Source organism: Ursus maritimus, unplaced genomic scaffold (genome assembly GCF_017311325.1).
Source record: "Ursus maritimus isolate PB19 unplaced genomic scaffold, ASM1731132v1 scaffold_14, whole genome shotgun sequence".
Classification (NCBI taxonomy): Eukaryota; Metazoa; Chordata; class Mammalia; order Carnivora; family Ursidae; genus Ursus; species Ursus maritimus.
In genome coordinates, this window is record NW_024423786.1 from 60657365 (window position 1) to 60674626 (window position 17262).

General features: G+C 61.2%; 1 protein-coding gene and 1 non-coding gene across 2 annotated transcripts in view; both read left to right on the top strand.

Moving 5' to 3' along the window:
* The window catches only part of LOC103660481 (chromodomain-helicase-DNA-binding protein 3), a 25248-nt gene that overhangs the window by 4342 nt on the left and 3644 nt on the right, over positions 1-17262 (top strand). The window contains 36 exon segments of the mRNA XM_040629979.1: positions 1543-1655; positions 2155-2325; positions 2551-2675; positions 3635-3918; positions 4152-4282; positions 4439-4504; positions 4507-4591; positions 4757-4950; positions 5232-5465; positions 5660-5863; positions 6207-6418; positions 7078-7209; positions 7595-7694; positions 8092-8283; positions 8437-8637; positions 8984-9121; positions 9343-9464; positions 9599-9772; positions 9878-10019; positions 10231-10362; positions 10969-11086; positions 11249-11373; positions 11558-11789; positions 12090-12256; positions 12684-12861; positions 13233-13298; positions 13736-13821; positions 13931-14064; positions 14588-14732; positions 15070-15232; positions 15345-15466; positions 15559-15694; positions 15807-15908; positions 16089-16217; positions 16580-16688; positions 16868-17000. Coding sequence (XP_040485913.1) covers positions 1543-1655; positions 2155-2325; positions 2551-2675; positions 3635-3918; positions 4152-4282; positions 4439-4504; positions 4507-4591; positions 4757-4950; positions 5232-5465; positions 5660-5863; positions 6207-6418; positions 7078-7209; positions 7595-7694; positions 8092-8283; positions 8437-8637; positions 8984-9121; positions 9343-9464; positions 9599-9772; positions 9878-10019; positions 10231-10362; positions 10969-11086; positions 11249-11373; positions 11558-11789; positions 12090-12256; positions 12684-12861; positions 13233-13298; positions 13736-13821; positions 13931-14064; positions 14588-14732; positions 15070-15232; positions 15345-15466; positions 15559-15694; positions 15807-15908; positions 16089-16217; positions 16580-16688; positions 16868-17000 — 5297 coding nt within the window.
* Positions 14205-14343, top strand: LOC121102634. The gene has a single exon (XR_005834756.1).

Sequence of the window (17262 nt, forward strand, 5' to 3'; positions counted from 1 at the left end):
CCGCCCCGGCGGCCTCCGTTTCCATGTTCACATTAAGCGACGTCCCGGGGGTTGGGGAGAGCCGGCTGCTGGGGGCGGGGGGGTGGGGCATGGCGTCTTGCTGACTTCCTACTCCAGTCCGCACGCTCTCTTTGCACGCCTGGGGCCGGCTGCTCGCGCGCCCCCCACCCCAGCCCCGTCCTAGAGGGTATTCCTGCACCAGAGGACACTGTATGCTGGCGTTCTGAGGACAGGTAGCGCTGAGGAAGGGGGCGCCGGGATCCCGAGGCAGTGGAAGCAGTGTTAATTGTGGCTAATTTTCCCTTCGCTGTTTTGGGCCGAAGGATTGTGTGTCCTAGAGCAAGGGGCTGGGCCAGGCCCAGGCTTTCCTCCTCTGCCCGAGCGGGACAGGTCTGGCTGGTTAGTCTACTGCCTAATGGAGGGAGGGAGGCCAAGCAGGGCCCCAGGTCTGTGGCATCCGTGTCCTCCCCGGACCGGTGGGGATCATGGAGAATGGGGGGGGGGACACATCAGGGAAGCCCCGGCCCCGGACAGAGACATCTGGGGAGAAAGCCAGGGACCCAGCCCTGCTGGAAGCAGGTACAGGCTGTCCTCTGGATTTGTGCTCAGGACTATGTGCAGACTTGTGCGGCCGAGAATGCATATGCTGGGTGTGTCTTTGTCTCTAGCTTTGTGTGGGTCTCCCCTGCTGCTTATGGATCAATGGGACTAAATTTGGAGGCAAAGGGTGAGAGCAGGGGACAAAGGGGAGGGCCCCTGAGTTCTCAAAGGGAGCAGGGGTATGGAAATAGCTTTGAGGGAAGGTTCCAGGCTGCTTGGGAGGAGGAGGAATGTTTAGGTAATTGTGGAGACTGCTCCCGTAGGGTTAGGGTGTGATGGACGAGCCAGACGCTGTGGTCCTGTGGGCAAGATGTGAAAATGACTGGCAAGGACTTCTTTTCCTCCAGGGCTGTGTTGGGGTGACAGGAGGCTTGGCGATCATCTGAGGAAGTATAAATAGAGGCCTCCCTCGTGGCAGAGAGGATGTGAGGGCCCCGGGTGTTAGTGTGAGATCCCAGGTGTCCACCTTTGGCTCTCCCTTCTCAGCATCTGGCTTAGGGAGCTGCCAGCTTGTGTCTCCCCACTCCAAGTGCTGGGGTCAGGCCAGGCCAGCAGCTGGGCATGGCTTCCCCAGTTCCCGGGCAGGATGCCAGCTGGCTAAGTGAGGGGGAAGGCAGGAGGAGCCCTGGCGGCGACTGAAAGGACCTGCCACAGTCAGAGCCCATGGCCTAGAGCCTGCTCCCTTGTTAGTAGGAGGGGAGAGGAGGGAGTGGTTTGGCTGTGCTTCCCTTCTGACCCCTGACCTCCCATTCAGAACCCAAGCATCCCAGAGTACTCGAAACACTCTCTGTTTGCACCCAGTGAAGGGAGGCGAGGTTTGGAGGAGTTAATGCCCGAGTTCCTAGAGAGTGGGAACGGAAGAGGTGAGAAGGCCTGAGGCCCAGGGGCCGTAGAGTCGGGGAACCTAGTGGCTTAGGTTCTCTGGTGCTCTCTGCTCCAAAGATAAGGATGACATCCGGCTGCTGCCTTCAGCATTGGGTGTGAAGAAGAGAAAACGAGGACCCAAGAAGCAGAAGGAGAACAAGCCAGGAAAACCCCGAAAACGCAAGAAGCTTGTAAGTGTTAAGGACTCCTGTCTCCATGGCAAGGCTCAGCAGACCTCTTCCCAGGCACCCGCATTTTCTCCAGTCCCGGTCCCGATGATTATCGAGGGTGGAGGGTGGAGGATGAGGGGGCATCCGGAAGTTAGGGAGGTCTGACGCCCCCTCCCCCCTCTGGCTGGCCCGTAGCTGCTGGATCTGGGACCGTAACCTCAGTCACCACAACCCAGTAAAGAGCCCCCCCCCCCCCCGCTGTCCACGTGATTCACCTTAGCAGCAGTGAGCCCCCGTTGACAGGCTTTCAGAGCCTCGCAGCCCCGTCTCCTTGGTGGTTTGTTTAGTTCTGCGTGCCTCAGTTTCCTTGTCTGCAAAAAACAGCAGATCAAAATAGATGAGTTACTACCTCTAGAGCACCGTTGTGAAGATTAAAAGGGGTAATATATGTTACGGGCTAAGAATGGTTCCTGGCACATGGTAGGACTGAAGAAATGTTATTTTTATTTCTCTCCCTCAGGACAGTGAGGAGGAATTTGGCTCCGAGCGAGATGAGTACCGGGAGAAGTCAGAGAGCGGAGGCAGCGAATATGGAACCGGACCAGGTCGGAAACGGAGGCGGAAGCACAGAGAAAAAAAGGAGAAGAAGACAAAGCGGCGGAAAAAGGGGGAGGGAGACGGGGGGCAAAAGGTGAGTAGAATTAGGGAGTGGGGGGGACACACGAGTGTTGAAGACGGGCCTGGCGAGGGCGGGAGCATCCCAAGGAGGGGTGCTCATTGCAGAGGCTGTGGGTGGGGGAAGTTAGTGGGTAGAGAGGGAGGCATGTGGGGGCCCAGGATGGGGGCTGGAGAAGTGACGGCCTCCCCGAGTCCACCCCCCGCCCCCGAAAGCCCCCTGACACCCGGTCTCTCGCAGCAGGTAGAACAGAAGTCATCGGCAACTCTACTTCTGACCTGGGGCCTGGAGGACGTGGAGCATGTGTTCTCCGAGGAGGATTACCACACACTCACCAACTACAAAGCCTTTAGCCAGTTCATGAGGTAGGACAGGCCAGCGGACACTTTACTTTGGGGGGCGGGGGGGTGGTGAACCCCTCTGGAATCGGATAAACGCTCAGACGCTGCTCCCCAGAGAAGCGCACAGCACAGACCCGCCACGCTCGGCACGTAATGTCAGAGGATTCCTGGACACCTCAGGGTTCGAGGACCCCGGTCGGGAACCCTTCACGAGGGGGCCGGGGAGGGTCATAATGCCAGTGCTGGGTTCGAAATCTCTAGTGATAGAAGACAGTGAGGGCTGATGGCCCTCGCCACTCCAACCATTCTGGCTCCCCCCGCGTGACTCCTCTCTCGACTGAAGCCCGGAGAACATCACTGTTGCCCAATTTCCTTTGCTCGGCTATCAAGTCCTCTCTGTCCCTGGCTTAGGACCCCGTGGTAAAGGCTCACGCCCTGCTGGCTGCAGAGCCTGGGCTTCGGGGACTCCCCGAGAAGGGCAGACTGTGGCAGAGCTGCCTTTCGGGGATCAGGCACTTTAGAGAGCCGCGGGCCTGGTACTGTCTTGGACACCTTACCTCTTTGCTTTTCAGTTTTTGAATCTGTAACATAGGCATGGTCACGGTGTGCCCCTCGTAGGGGTCTTGTGGAGATTTGCTGGGGTGAGGAGAGCCGGGTGCACTCAAGGCCTGGCCTCCCCGCCCCCCAGCGAGTGTTGCATACCCGGTACCTGTCATCAGTACCCTGTCTTTCCTGCCTCACTGCTGAGGACCGTGCTCCTGTGAGCACCGTGGTCGCCTAAGTCCTCACGAGAGTTTAACACCCCACCACAGAGCCTAACCTGCCTGGCCCATCAGGCTCCACGTGCTGGGACCCTTCCTCAGGGCCCATGGAACTTACTTGAAAAATGCAGAGAATCCTAGCAACTTGCAGTATCAGAGGGACGTGGCAGTGTTCCCGGACCAGCTGTGAAGGTCCCGTGTCTTCTGCTTCTGTATTTACAGGCCCCTGATTGCGAAGAAGAATCCTAAGATCCCGATGTCTAAGATGATGACCATCCTCGGGGCCAAGTGGAGAGAGTTCAGTGCCAACAACCCCTTCAAGGGGTCGGCAGCCGCTGTGGCGGCGGCGGCGGCCGCAGCGGCCGCAGCTGTGGCCGAGCAGGTGTCAGCTGCTGTGTCATCGGCCGCCCCCATAGCACCTTCCGGACCCCCCACCCTCCCACCACCTCCTTCTGCTGATACCCAGCCCCCACCCATCCGAAGAGCCAAAACCAAAGAGGGCAAAGGTGAGAAACCCTCTGCTTAGAACAACTGTCGCCCCGCCCTCCAAACTGCACGTTTTCAAGTCAGAGTCTAGAACTTTTCTGTCTTCTCAGCCCCGATTGTTGTAGGGGAAACGCTTTGCGGGAAGAGGTCTCGGGGAAGCCACAGCCCACAGGAGGGTCCAGAGGCCGCTCTGAGCTCTGTTATTCTGGGACGTCATGACGTCTACTTTTTCTGCCTCACCCCACTCATTCAGGTCCAGGCCATAAACGGCGGAGTAAGAGCCCCCGAGTGCCCGATGGACGCAAAAAGCTTCGGGGGAAGAAGATGGCACCGCTCAAAATCAAACTAGGGCTGCTGGGTGGCAAGAGGAAGAAGGGAGGCTCGGTGAGCGGCCCCTCCCCGTCTGCTAAGCGCCCGGGGGTGTCAGGGGCCAGGGGTCCAGACGCAGGGGTCCGTGCGGGAAGCTGGAGCAGGAGCCCGAGGCCGGGGGCGGGAGTGGAACGAAGCCGGCCTCCCTGACCACCACGGGGCTATGGGCAGTATGTTTTGCAGAGCGATGAGGGCCCTGAGCCGGAGGCCGAGGAGTCAGACCTGGACAGCGGCAGCNNNNCCACAGCGCCTCGGGCCGGCCTGACGGGCCTGTCCGCACCAAGAAGCTCAAGAGAGGCCGGCCAGGGAGGAAGAAGAGGAAGGGTAAGGGGTGCCAGCTGTGTGTGACCTTGTCCGTCTGGCCTCCTCTCGTCCCTTCGGGGCCCCTCTTGTTTCCCCCTCTGACTGCTTTGTTCGGCCCTTCCCTCTCCCATCATCCCTCTCTCTCTCTCTCTCTGTGCCCTTCGCCTCCGCTGGTGTGTATGACAGTCCTCGGCTGTCCCGCAGTGGCCGGGGAGGACGAGGTTGACGGCTACGAGACAGATCATCAGGATTACTGCGAGGTGTGCCAGCAGGGGGGGGAAATTATTCTGTGCGACACCTGCCCTCGTGCCTACCACCTCGTCTGCCTTGATCCTGAGCTGGACCGGGCTCCCGAGGGCAAATGGAGCTGCCCCCACTGCGTGAGTACCTGCTGCCCCCCGGGGACCCACTGTCCGCTTCCTGCCCCCAGACGCCTGGCTTTCTCAGTGGCCGGCGTGTGCGGGTCCAGGATCCTGGCCCCTCTCCCCCGTCCCTCTGCCCCCTCATCAACACGTTTGGAAGCAGTGGTGTCCCGTTCCTTCGTTCCCGCCCGCCTCCTTGGCGCTTCTAGGAGCTAGTGTCCTGTCTCTGTCCCTGTCTCCCGGTCTCACTGCCGTCTCCTTCCTTCCATCTGTGTCTGTGTCTGGCCTTGGGCTCCCAGGAGAAGGAGGGGGTGCAGTGGGAGGCCAAGGAGGAGGAGGAGGAGTACGAAGAGGAGGGAGAGGACGAAGGGGAGAAGGAGGAGGAAGACGACCACATGGAGTACTGCCGCGTGTGCAAGGACGGGGGCGAGCTCCTGTGCTGCGACGCGTGCATCTCGTCCTACCACATTCACTGTCTGAACCCGCCCCTGCCCGACATCCCCAACGGGGAATGGCTGTGTCCCCGCTGCACGGTGAGTCGGCCCTTCCCGCCGGATTTCCTGGCAGCCCCCACTCTTCCCATCTCTGGGATCCCATCGTCCGGCTCCTCCTTCCCCTCCCGTCCCTTCCCTTGGTCTTTGACTCCCTCATGGGACCCCCGTCCTCCTCGTCCTCTAATAATGGGCTCTTTTTGCCCGTTTCCTCCTCGTGTGCGCCTGTCCCCAAGTGCCCCGTGCTCAAAGGCCGTGTGCAGAAGATCCTGCACTGGCGGTGGGGGGAGCCACCCGTGTCCGTGCCAGCCCCTCAGCAGGCCGATGGGAACCCCGATGCCCCGCCGCCCCGTCCTCTTCAAGGCCGATCGGAGCGAGAGTTCTTTGTCAAGTGGGTAGGACTGTCGTACTGGCACTGCTCCTGGGCCAAGGAGCTTCAGGTATGCGGCCCCTCCTTCCCCCTCTCTGTGACCCCCTCTGCTCTTCTCACTCATCCCTCTGGCTCTGCTGTTCCAGACCCTGCGCTCGCCTTCGCTTCCCACCTCCGGCCCTCACAGCCTCCCTCCGTCCTTAGTCTCTGCAGGAGGTTCTCTCGGCCTCCACTCCTCTCCGCCAGCCTCCCTTCGCTTTCTGCCATCAGTCTCTCCGTGTTCCCTGCTTCCTTTAGCCTGTTACGTGCTCGCCCAGTTCGCTTTGCCTTTCTCCTGCCCACAGTCCCCTGTCCCCTTCGGTCCTCTTCGGATGCTCGGACCATCTCGTTCCCCTCCCTCTGTGCCCCGTCAGTTGGAGATCTTCCACTTGGTGATGTACCGGAACTACCAGCGGAAGAACGACATGGACGAGCCCCCGCCCCTGGACTACGGCTCGGGCGAGGACGACGGGAAGAGCGACAAGCGCAAGGTGAAGGACCCACACTACGCAGAGATGGAGGAGAAGTACTACCGCTTCGGCATCAAGCCCGAGTGGATGACCGTGCACCGCATCATCAACCACAGGTGAGCCCCGGCCGCGGCTCGGCCGCCTGGGCCCGGCCCGCGTCGGGCTGTGTCCACCGCCCGGCACCTGTTCCGCCAGCCCTCGGGCCGTCTCCCCAGTGGGGGCGGAGAGAAACCAGGCGGAGCGGCCGGCCCGCGCGACCCCTTCACCCCCGCCTCTGATCTAATGACTCGCGAGTGGGTATCGGGCCATGAAGGCAGACGTGAGAAACACGGTTCAGCCAGGCCGGTGTCTGTCGTACTTCTTTCTTCGTGGTACTGGTTACCACCGAACGTTCTTCTGCGTGCGCGTGCCCGCCTGGTTCGTCGCTGCCTTCCGCAGTCGAACGTGAGCTCCGTGGGCACGGGGTCCATTGTCTTGTTCATCCATCACTGAATCAGCACCGCCTGGAACGGGCCTTGCACCCAACGGGTGTTTAGTTAAGACTGATTGGACAAAGCCAGGGATGTTTTCTGATCGCTGATTTTTAAGCAGGGGTCTTGGAAAGGGTGGGGCGGTACTTCAGCCATCCTAAGTTCCCTCCCAGGGGCCCCCCATTGCGGATTAGGTGACAAAAGCTATCTGTTTGCTGATAATCGCATTTATGACGATTTTTTCGGTCTCGTGGTCCACGTTATTTTTCTCCTCCTGCTCCTTCTCTTGGTCTTCTGCCCCGCAGTGTGGATAAAAAGGGGAATTACCACTATCTAGTGAAGTGGAGGGACTTGCCCTATGACCAATCCACGTGGGAGGAGGACGAAATGAACATCCCCGAGTACGAAGACCACAAGCAGAGCTACTGGAGACACCGGTGAGGGGCCAGGCCCTTGGGGGGAGGGAGTCTGAGGACGGGGGCGAAAGCCACCCTTCCAGGGTAAGAGGAGGTCCAGTAGCGACAGACCCGCCCTGGAATCCAGGGCAGTGGCAGCCGGCGCTAGGTTGTCTGGGGCGGGACTGGTAAAGAGACTGTGTGAGGGACAGACGTCAGGTCCAGCTGGAGTCACGGGGAAAGGGGATGCTGAGGACTGGGGAGGGTGGGCTCTGCAGGTGAAAATCCAGGGGTGAAGGTAAAGAGGCTGGGAGGAAGGAAACGTGAGAAAATCAAGTTTAAGGGAGTGGGAGGTAGTTCTGGAATGGGTTCAGGAGAGAGCGAGGTCCCGAGGAGCAGGCCTCGCTCAGACCCGCTCTTTTCCCAGAGAACTGATTATGGGGGAGGACCCTGCCCAGCCCCGCAAGTATAAGAAGAAGAAGAAGGAGCTGCAGGGAGACGGGCCCCCCAGTTCTCCTACTAACGATGTAAGTCCTTCCTCTCAGCCTCTCTCCCGTTTCTAGAACCATGGCAGATTGCCCAGGGGCTACTGACAGGACTTCCCCGAGTTTCAGCACCCTCCCTGAACAGTGTCCAGCCTTGCCCCAAGCGTGGCTAGGAACTCTGGCTAAAGGGCCAGAGAGCAGCTCGAAGCAGCAGCACCCAGGCCCCCTCCCCACCAGCTCCCTTCCTCGTGGCACTGCCGCTGCTGCTGCTGTTGCTGCTGCTGCTGCTGCTGCTGCGTCTGGCTTTAAGGAGTGAGGGGGAGGGACTGAAGCTCAGGCCTCGCGGAGGGAACCGTGATCCAACTTGATCTCAGTGCCAGCAAGGGGGCGGAGGAGCCCTGACCGTTCCCTTCAGCTTTCGGACTTCTTGACTCTGCAGCCTACCGTGAAATACGAGACCCAGCCACGGTTTATCACGGCCACCGGGGGCACACTGCACATGTACCAGCTGGAGGGCTTGAACTGGCTGCGCTTCTCGTGGGCCCAGGGCACCGACACCATCCTGGCTGACGAGATGGGGCTGGGCAAGACCATCCAGACCATCGTGTTTCTCTACTCGCTTTATAAGGAGGTGCTGGACGAGGGGGCCCCTGAGGGACTGGGGAAGGCGGGAGCGGATGGAGGCTGAGGGCGTGGGAGGAGTGCAGGGGGAGGGCGGCAGCCAGAGGACTGGGGCGACTGCCTCAAGCCCCGACTAACGGTCCCCCCAAACCTCGACTCCCAGGGCCACACAAAGGGTCCCTTCCTGGTGAGTGCCCCCCTCTCTACCATCATTAACTGGGAGCGGGAGTTCCAGATGTGGGCACCCAAGTTCTACGTGGTGACGTACACGGGTGACAAGGACAGCCGGGCCATCATCCGTGAGAACGAGTTTTCCTTCGAAGACAACGCCATCAAAGGTGGCAAGAAAGCTTTTAAGATGAAGGTAGGCCCCTCGACTTCGTCTTCTTGGAGACCCCCAGATCTGGTGTTTCGTTGCCCCCCACTGGGATTTCAGTTCCTTTGTTCCCCTCTGAGTTTTCTCCTCCCCCCGCCTGCCCCACCCCTGCCCTCCTGTCCTGGAAATGTACACTTCTGTCTGTAATGGACTTGGGGTAGAGGTTGGGGGCCAGGTCCAGTCATCCCCGTGTGGACCCCACGTAGCAGGGTGGGGTGTGTGGCCCCCCTTGGCAGTCGCAGTCGGGATGGGGGGTCTGGGTGAAGAACGGGGGTGGAAGTCTGGGTGCCCGTGGGTCGGGCGGCAGCCTCACGGACAGTGGCTGTGTTGGCAGAGGGAGGCCCAGGTGAAGTTCCACGTTCTCCTAACATCGTATGAGCTAATCACCATCGATCAGGCAGCGCTCGGATCCATCCGCTGGGCCTGCCTCGTGGTGGATGAAGCCCACCGGCTCAAGAATAACCAGTCCAAGGTGAGTGAGAGGCCCACACTCCGAGTCTGGCCGTGCTTCCAAGAAGGAAGGTTCTGGACTTCCCGCAATCTGGAAAGGGGAGGAGTCCAGGTTGGGGGAGAGAGAGGACTGGAGATTCGGGGCCTCTAGACCCAAAGGGAACGGGAAAAGGCAGGCACTGTGGCCCAGCCACTTGCCAGTAACGGGCCCGTTCTCCTGCGTCTCCTTGCCCCATGTTCTAGTTTTTCAGGGTCCTCAATGGCTACAAGATAGACCATAAGTTGCTGCTGACCGGAACTCCGTTGCAGAATAACCTGGAGGAGCTCTTCCACCTGCTAAACTTCCTCACCCCGGAGAGGTTTAAGTAAGGGACCCGCCAGGGTGGCCTGCGGAGAACGGCAGCGGGCGGAGGCTTCCTCTAAGTGAAGAAGGGAGCCCGAGGCCAGGGCCAGAGAACCCGATGGCCTGTTCAGTTCCTTGTCTCCTTCTGGCTACTAGCAATCTGGAGGGCTTCCTGGAGGAGTTTGCTGACATATCCAAAGAAGACCAGATTAAGAAACTGCACGATTTGCTGGGGCCGCACATGCTGCGGAGGCTCAAGGCGGACGTCTTCAAGAACATGCCGGCCAAGACGGAGCTCATCGTGCGGGTGGAGCTGAGCCCTATGCAGAAGTGAGCCGAGAGCTGGGCCGCCGGGACGGGGGGCCGCGGGCGGGGGGCAGCCTCCTCACTGCTCCCTTTGTCCTGTCTCTTCCGCGCCCCCGCGCTGGTCTCCAGGAAGTACTACAAGTACATCCTGACTCGGAACTTCGAGGCCTTGAACTCACGAGGTGGTGGGAACCAAGTGTCGCTGCTGAACATCATGATGGATCTTAAGAAGTGCTGCAACCACCCCTACCTCTTCCCCGTGGCTGCTATGGTGACGCACGGGCTGGGGGCTGCCCACATGCCGCTGTCTGAAAACGGGGTCGGATGGGGGGGGGCGCAAGGCAGGCCCGGAGCTGGGCGGTGGCCAGGCACGGGGTTGCCCAGGGGAGCGGGACGTGAAAGGGGCGGAGGCTGGATGTGGGCTCCTGGCTTTCTGGGCTCGCTCCCTGACCCCCGCCTCCTTTCTGCGCCCTTCTTGGCAGGAGTCCCCCAAACTCCCCAGTGGGGCCTACGAGGGTGGGGCACTTATTAAGGCGTCCGGCAAGCTCATGCTCTTGCAGAAGATGCTACGCAAGCTGAAGGAGCAAGGACACAGAGTGCTCATCTTCTCGCAGGTGACCCGCGCGCGGCTGGTGCCACCCCTAGGCCGGTCCCCCACCTGGCTGCCGTGGCTGCCGTGCCGTGAGAGGCAGGGAGCTGGTACTCCTGGGAGGTTCTGGTCCGACGGCCTTCATCTTGGTCCCTGAGCCCTGTTCTTAGCCGCAGGCCAGTTTCTGGAAGCCAAATGGGTAGCAGGGGGAGGGTGAGCCCGTGTCCCCTCGGGGTCATCCCCTCGGGGTCATCCCCTCAGGGTCGTCTCCAGGACCAGTGGTGTTTCTTAACCAGGGGAGAGGAGATGAGAGCACGGAGCTCTTGGAAATCTGATGGAAGCAGTGGGTCTGCCCTGGACAGATTTTCAGAGCCTCCGTAGATGTCCCCGAAACCTTCTCGTGGGTCTCAGCGGGGAACCTCTGCCTTAGGAGAAGTGGTGCGAAAAGTCGAGCGAGTGTGCCACGAACGTGGGGCCAGGAGGGGCTGGGGCAGGCGAGCAGTGCCAGGGAGCGGGCGCCAGGGCCCGCGTCACAGCCGAGGCGGGCGGTGGCGGTAAGGGATGGTCAGGACACACCGGGCCTGGCCCACTGCCTCGTCATTCCAGACTCCGTCCTTCTGTCCCGCTGTAGATGACCAAGATGTTGGACCTGCTAGAGGACTTTTTAGACTACGAAGGGTACAAGTACGAGCGCATTGACGGCGGCATCACGGGCGCCCTGAGGCAGGAGGCCATCGATCGGTTCAACGGTGAGGGGGAGTGTGCAAGGCCCGAGCCACCTGTGCCTAGGTCCCCGGCACGGAGGGATTTGCCACCTAGCTACTGAGGTGGCCTTATTGTGGTGTGCGTCCAGGGGGCGGCTGGGAGTCAGCTGCCCAGCACGGCTGCCGAATCTGGCTCTCCCCTCCTAGCTCCTGGGGCCCAGCAGTTCTGCTTCCTGCTGTCCACCCGCGCCGGGGGCCTGGGCATCAATCTGGCCACTGCCGACACGGTCATCATCTTCGATTCTGACTGGAACCCCCATAACGACATCCAGGTGGGAGCTCACCTCCTGGAGCCCCCGCCCCCATTAGCAGGGAGATGTGGGTTCACCGCGGAGGGGGTCATGGCTTTCCAGGGGCAGAGGACCCTTCCTTGCCAGCATCCTCTCCCCAGCACGTGGGCCCGGTCTCCAAGCTACTGCCCTGGCCCATCCCCACTTCCGCCTCCTGCCCCCGCAGGCCTTCAGCCGCGCTCATCGCATCGGCCAGGCCAACAAGGTGATGATTTACCGGTTTGTGACTCGCGCGTCCGTGGAAGAGCGGATCACACAAGTGGCCAAGAGGAAGATGATGCTGACACACCTGGTGGTCCGGCCCGGGCTGGGCTCCAAGGCGGGCTCCATGTCCAAGCAGGAGCTGGATGACATCCTCAAATTCGGCACCGAGGAGCTGTTCAAGGATGAGAACGAGGGTGAGAACCTTCCCCGCAGCTTCCTGAGGGCAGGGCCCTGCTCTCCCGGGTACGCTTGTCCTCGGGAGCCCCCAAAGAGAAACTTTCCTGTGCGGCACATGGAGGAAGGATGGCCTTTTCTCTTCCGAGGAGGCTTGGAAGCCAGAACAGTTCTCCACGGACTCCCCGGGGAAGGGCCTTCTCCCCCCAGCACTCCCGTGAGAAGGAAGCAAAGTCAGAAGGCTTTCCATGACCTTCCTCAAGTTCCGGCAGAGGCTCTAGTTGGAACTCAGAGTCCCTCTTGTTCCCTATTTCCACCAGGGGAGAACAAGGAGGAGGACAGCAGTGTGATTCACTACGACAACGAGGCCATCGCTCGGCTGTTGGACCGGAACCAGGATGCGACGGAGGACACGGACGTGCAGAACATGAACGAGTATCTCAGCTCCTTCAAGGTGGCCCAGTACGTGGTGCGGGAGGAAGACAAGGTGAGAGGCCGGGGGCCAGATGCCGTCTATCCCGGGCCACCTCTGCAGGGCGGTGTCCGTAGACTTGAAGGGGAAGAATCCCCCCCTTCGCTCTCGTTTTTCATCTGAGCTCTGACCAAGGCAAAACAGCTCCTTGGTCTGAGGTGTGAGACCAGCCTTTGGGGGGAACCTGGGCGGAGAAAGTACCGACAAGCACACAGGGTGCCTGTCAGAGCGGGAGGGGCGCGGAGGGTGCTAGAGGACAGGTTCAGGGGAGACGTGGGAGCAGAGAGGAGAAGCTCGTTGCGGGTAAGAGACAAGGAAGACGTGCGGCGTCCAGAAAGCCGAGCTGAGGAGGCCGGGCGGCAGGACAGTAGGGCTGCGGTCGCGCTGCGAGCGCCGGGCGGCGGCGAGGGAGGCCGTGAACGTGCGTTGTGCTGCCCTGCAGATCGAGGAGATCGAACGCGAGATCATCAAGCAGGAGGAGAACGTGGACCCCGACTACTGGGAGAAGCTGCTGAGGCACCACTACGAGCAGCAGCAGGAGGACCTGGCCCGCAACCTGGGCAAGGGCAAGCGCGTGCGCAAGCAGGTCAACTACAACGACGCGGCTCAGGAGGACCAAGGTGAGGACCGCCTGAGGGAGGGCCCGGAAGGGGAGGCTGCCGACGAGCCTGGAGGCCCGGGGCACGTCGAGGGAGAGAGGGAGGCCTCGGGGTCAGGGTCTCGGCCGCTGAAGGGCCAGGAGCTTAGGAAGGGTCTGCAGGAGCTGCCCGGAGGCTGGGTGCACCAGCCGGCGGCCGCAGAGAGCCCGCGGGACACCCAGGGTCCTCGCCTGGCGCGGGGCGGTGCCCGGGGACCGGCTGCGTGGCGAGTGGACCCGTTCAGGATATGTGGCCCCGAGCCCGACAGCATCTGAGGGGGCTTCTAGGCAGAAGGGGCCCCCACGCGGGCTAACACGGGAGCCGTCCCTGACCGCAGCGCCCTCTCCCCACAGATAACCAGTCCGAATACTCCGTGGGATCAGAGGAGGAAGATGAGGACTTCGATGAGCGTCCAGAAGGTGGCACCTGTTTCCCTGACTTCCTGCCAAAGCTCTTCCCGGTCCTCTCTCTGATGTCCTTTAAGTCCCGTTTTTCTACAAACGTGCTTTTCTGTCGATTAAGTAGAGGTCCCAGATAAAAAGGACGAAATGTCCATAATTTCTCCACTGTTAAAATTGGGAGTATAGAATCATACAGGCTGAGATGCCTAGAAGAAAAATCGGGAGAGTTTACAGTTTACGTTCGCCCTGGTGGTCTGGCTACTAGTTCTTTAACGGGAACCGTTTCTTCTAGACCTGCTCCGTGCGTGCGTAGGTGGAAAACACTTGAAAGGAAATTAGGAGTGCCTCAGACGTGACCCAGGCCTCCCCTGGGTGCTGCGTCTTGGGGTGTGGAGGCAGACTGAGGGGTGGAGGAGGTGGGGGCTCTCCCCTAACCAGGCCACCCCCCCCCCCAGGGCGGCGACAGTCAAAGAGGCAGCTTCGGAACGAGAAGGATAAGCCGCTCCCTCCACTGCTGGCTCGAGTTGGGGGCAACATTGAGGTGGGAGCCGGCCTTAGGCCCCGCGTGTCCCCCTCGGGGGTGGGGTCTCGAGGCGAGTCACTGAGGGCGGTCCCAGCACTGAGACACCGCCCTCCCCTCCGGCCCCCAGGTGCTGGGATTCAACACCCGACAGCGGAAGGCCTTCCTCAACGCTGTGATGCGCTGGGGGATGCCCCCCCAGGACGCCTTCACCACTCAGTGGCTGGTGCGGGACCTGAGGGGCAAGACGGAAAAGGAGTTCAAGTGAGCGCGGGTGCCCCGGGCCCAGCTGGCTGGAAGGGTGGGAGCTCAGGCGTTCACGTCTTCCGCTCGGCCGCCACATGATGTGACCTTACTCAACTGACCACCACGCTCCCGGCCACGCGGCGTTACGTGGCATTTTCCGGCTCGGTTTCCTGGGGCGTGGGCTCAGCTGCCCCACCCCCCCTCAGCCGAGCCTAGAGCACAGAGGCCTGGCTTCCCCCCCATGGGAGAGGCACCTGAGACGGGCACCTTCTCCTGGGCTGTCTTCGCCTCACATTTACTGGCAAGGGAGCTGGTGGACAGGATGACGAGCTGACTGATGGGGCCTAGGAACGAAGGACCGAGGCCAAGGAGACTGGGGAGAGACAGGGGCAGAGGCGGCAGGGTGTAGAGGGCTGCTCGTGGTGAGGTTGGGAGGCCCTGGGCAGTGTAGGGTTCGGGGCCTCAGTAAACCCTGTGCCCCCCTCACCACCTCGCCTCCCCCCTGAGGCCCTCCTAACCTGCACCCCCCCACGCTTCTCAGGGCCTATGTGTCTCTGTTCATGCGCCACCTCTGTGAGCCTGGGGCGGACGGCTCGGAAACCTTTGCTGATGGCGTCCCTCGGGAGGGCCTGAGTCGCCAGCAAGTGCTGACCCGAATTGGAGTCATGTCTCTAGTCAAGAAGAAGGTACCAGTCTGTCCTTCAGCCAGTGTCAAGCTGGCCACCCAGGCCCTGTCCCCTCCCCCCCCCGCCTGGTATCCCGAGTTCTGGATTCAAGCTGGTGTTAGAGCTTCCTCTGTGTCCAGTGCCTGCAGCTGACCCGTCTCTACACCCCCCTGCCTCTCTCAGTGCCTGCACTGACCTTTCCCTACACTCCCCTGCCCTGTGCTCTCAGTGCCTGCAGCTGACCCGTCCCTACCACCCCCGGCCCCTCTCAGTGCCTGCAGCTGACCTGTCCCTACCACCCCCTGCCCTTCTCAGTGTCTACAGCTGACCCATTCCTACCACCTCCTGCCTCTCTCAGGTACAGGAATTTGAGCACATCAATGGGCGCTGGTCGATGCCCGAGCTGATGCCCGACCCCAGTGCTGACTCTAAGCGTTCCTCCAGAGCCTCCTCTCCTACCAAAACATCTCCCACAACCCCTGAGGCTTCTGCTACAAACAGTCCTTGTACTTCTAAACCTGGTAATGGGGGTTGGGACAGCAGGAGAGGTGGGGATGGGGCTGGTGCCCCGCAAACAGGGATTGGAGTCAGGGTGGGGGTTTCTGCCTCCTCACTCTGTCTCCACCCTCGTAGCTACTCCAGCTCCAAGTGAGAAAGGAGATGGTGTGAGGACACCTTTTGAGAAGGATGAAGCGGAAAACCAAGAGGAGAAGCCCGAGAAGAACAGCAAGACCGGGGAGAAGATGGAGACGGAGGTGCGTGGCTGCCCGGCTCCCCAGAGGGGAGAGTGTGAAGGCCAGGTGCCTGGGGTTTCTCTGCTTCATCCTGACTCCATCCCGACCCCTAGGCCGACGTCCCTAGCCCAGCTCCATCGCTTGGGGAGCGGCTGGAGCCAAGAAAGATTCCTCCAGAGGACGAGGTGCCGGGAGTCCCTGGAGAAATGGAGCCTGAACCTGGGTACCGGGGGGACAGAGAGAAGTCAGGTGGGTGCATGGGCTTAGGGGTGACGAGGGGCTTAGAATCTGGGAGCTCCCTCTTCTGGGGTCAGGGAATGAGGGTGACATCCTCCCTTCCTGTCCCCTGCCCCCCCCACAGCCACAGAGTCGACGCCAGGAGAGAGGGGGGAGGAGAAGCCGTTGGATGGACAGGAGCACAGGGAGAGGCCGGAGGGGGAAACAGGGGATTTGGGCAAGAGAGGTAATGGGTGGCAGCCCTGGTGCCCCGGGTCCCTGAGGGAATTGGGAGGCGGAGTCCGGGGGAGCCGACGCCTGGGTCCTGGGGGGCAGCTGTTCCAGGGCTAGTCCAGTACAGGGCGTAGTTTGGGGGCTGGGAGGAGCCCGCGCGCAGGAGTGAGCTCTGCCCCGTCTGTCCTAGCAGAAGACATGAAAGGGGAGCGGGAGCTGCGGCCGGGGCTGCCCCGGGACGAGCCGCGGCCCAACGGGCGCCGCGAGGAGAAGGCGGAGAAGCCCCGGTTCATGTTCAACATTGCAGACGGAGGCTTCACAGGTGGGGGCTCCTCACTGGGCTGTGCTCGCCCTCCCGGGCCTGCTCGTGGTGCCTGAGGCCTCCCGCTGCCCTTCGTTCCAAGTCGCTGCCAGTGGGGCGGGCACGCATCCCCGCCCTCCGTCCTCCTTGGCCTCACTCCTAACTCCAGAACCCTCTTTCATCCCCCTTTATTTCTGGTCCGAACTTGAGCCTTGTTTGTAACCCCTTTTGCTCCTCACCGCAAACCTAACCTTTCCCTCTTCCTCCTAATGAGCCCTTGGTCCTGTCGCGCTACTCAGGTCCCTCATCTCTGCCTGTTCATTGAGCTGGCCTTGGGTCCCAGACTCCTGACGCCCCATCTCTCTCTTCGCCCTGCTTTTCAGAGCTTCACACACTGTGGCAGAATGAGGAACGTGCAGCTATTTCCTCGGGGAAACTCAATGAGATCTGGCACCGAAGACATGACTATTGGCTTCTAGCTGGCATTGTCCTGTATCCTTCGATACAAATGCAAGAAAAAAGTGGTTTTCTCAATCTGGAGAGGGGCCGAGTCCACACCCAGGGAAAGGGGGTCGTACCCCACTCTGGGGAGATCGGGCCAGGAGGAAATGAGTGTGGGTAGCGCAGCGCCTCCCTGTTAAATTCCTTGACAGCCCCTTCCTGCGTCGCAGCCATGGCTACGCACGGTGGCAGGACATCCAGAATGATGCTCAGTTTGCCATTATCAATGAGCCGTTTAAAACTGAAGCCAATAAGGGGAACTTTCTGGAGATGAAAAATAAGTTCCTGGCCCGGAGATTTAAGGTGGGGATCTGGGAGAGAAGGGACAGCGTTGAAGAGGGGCTTGGGTCAGAGAGGGGACCAGGTGTGGTCGGAATGTGGGGAAGGCGGACACCTTGAGGGTGACAGCAGTGCTTGAGGCCAAGAGCGGGGTGTACCCTCGTGTCCGGGACTGGTGTACGTCGGGGTCCGTGCCGGGCCCACCCGTGTGTCACTATGGTGTGAGGCTGGGGTGCTCTGGGCGGGCAGGGAGGGCAATGCGGGTCTCCAGGGCTGCCCCTGGCCC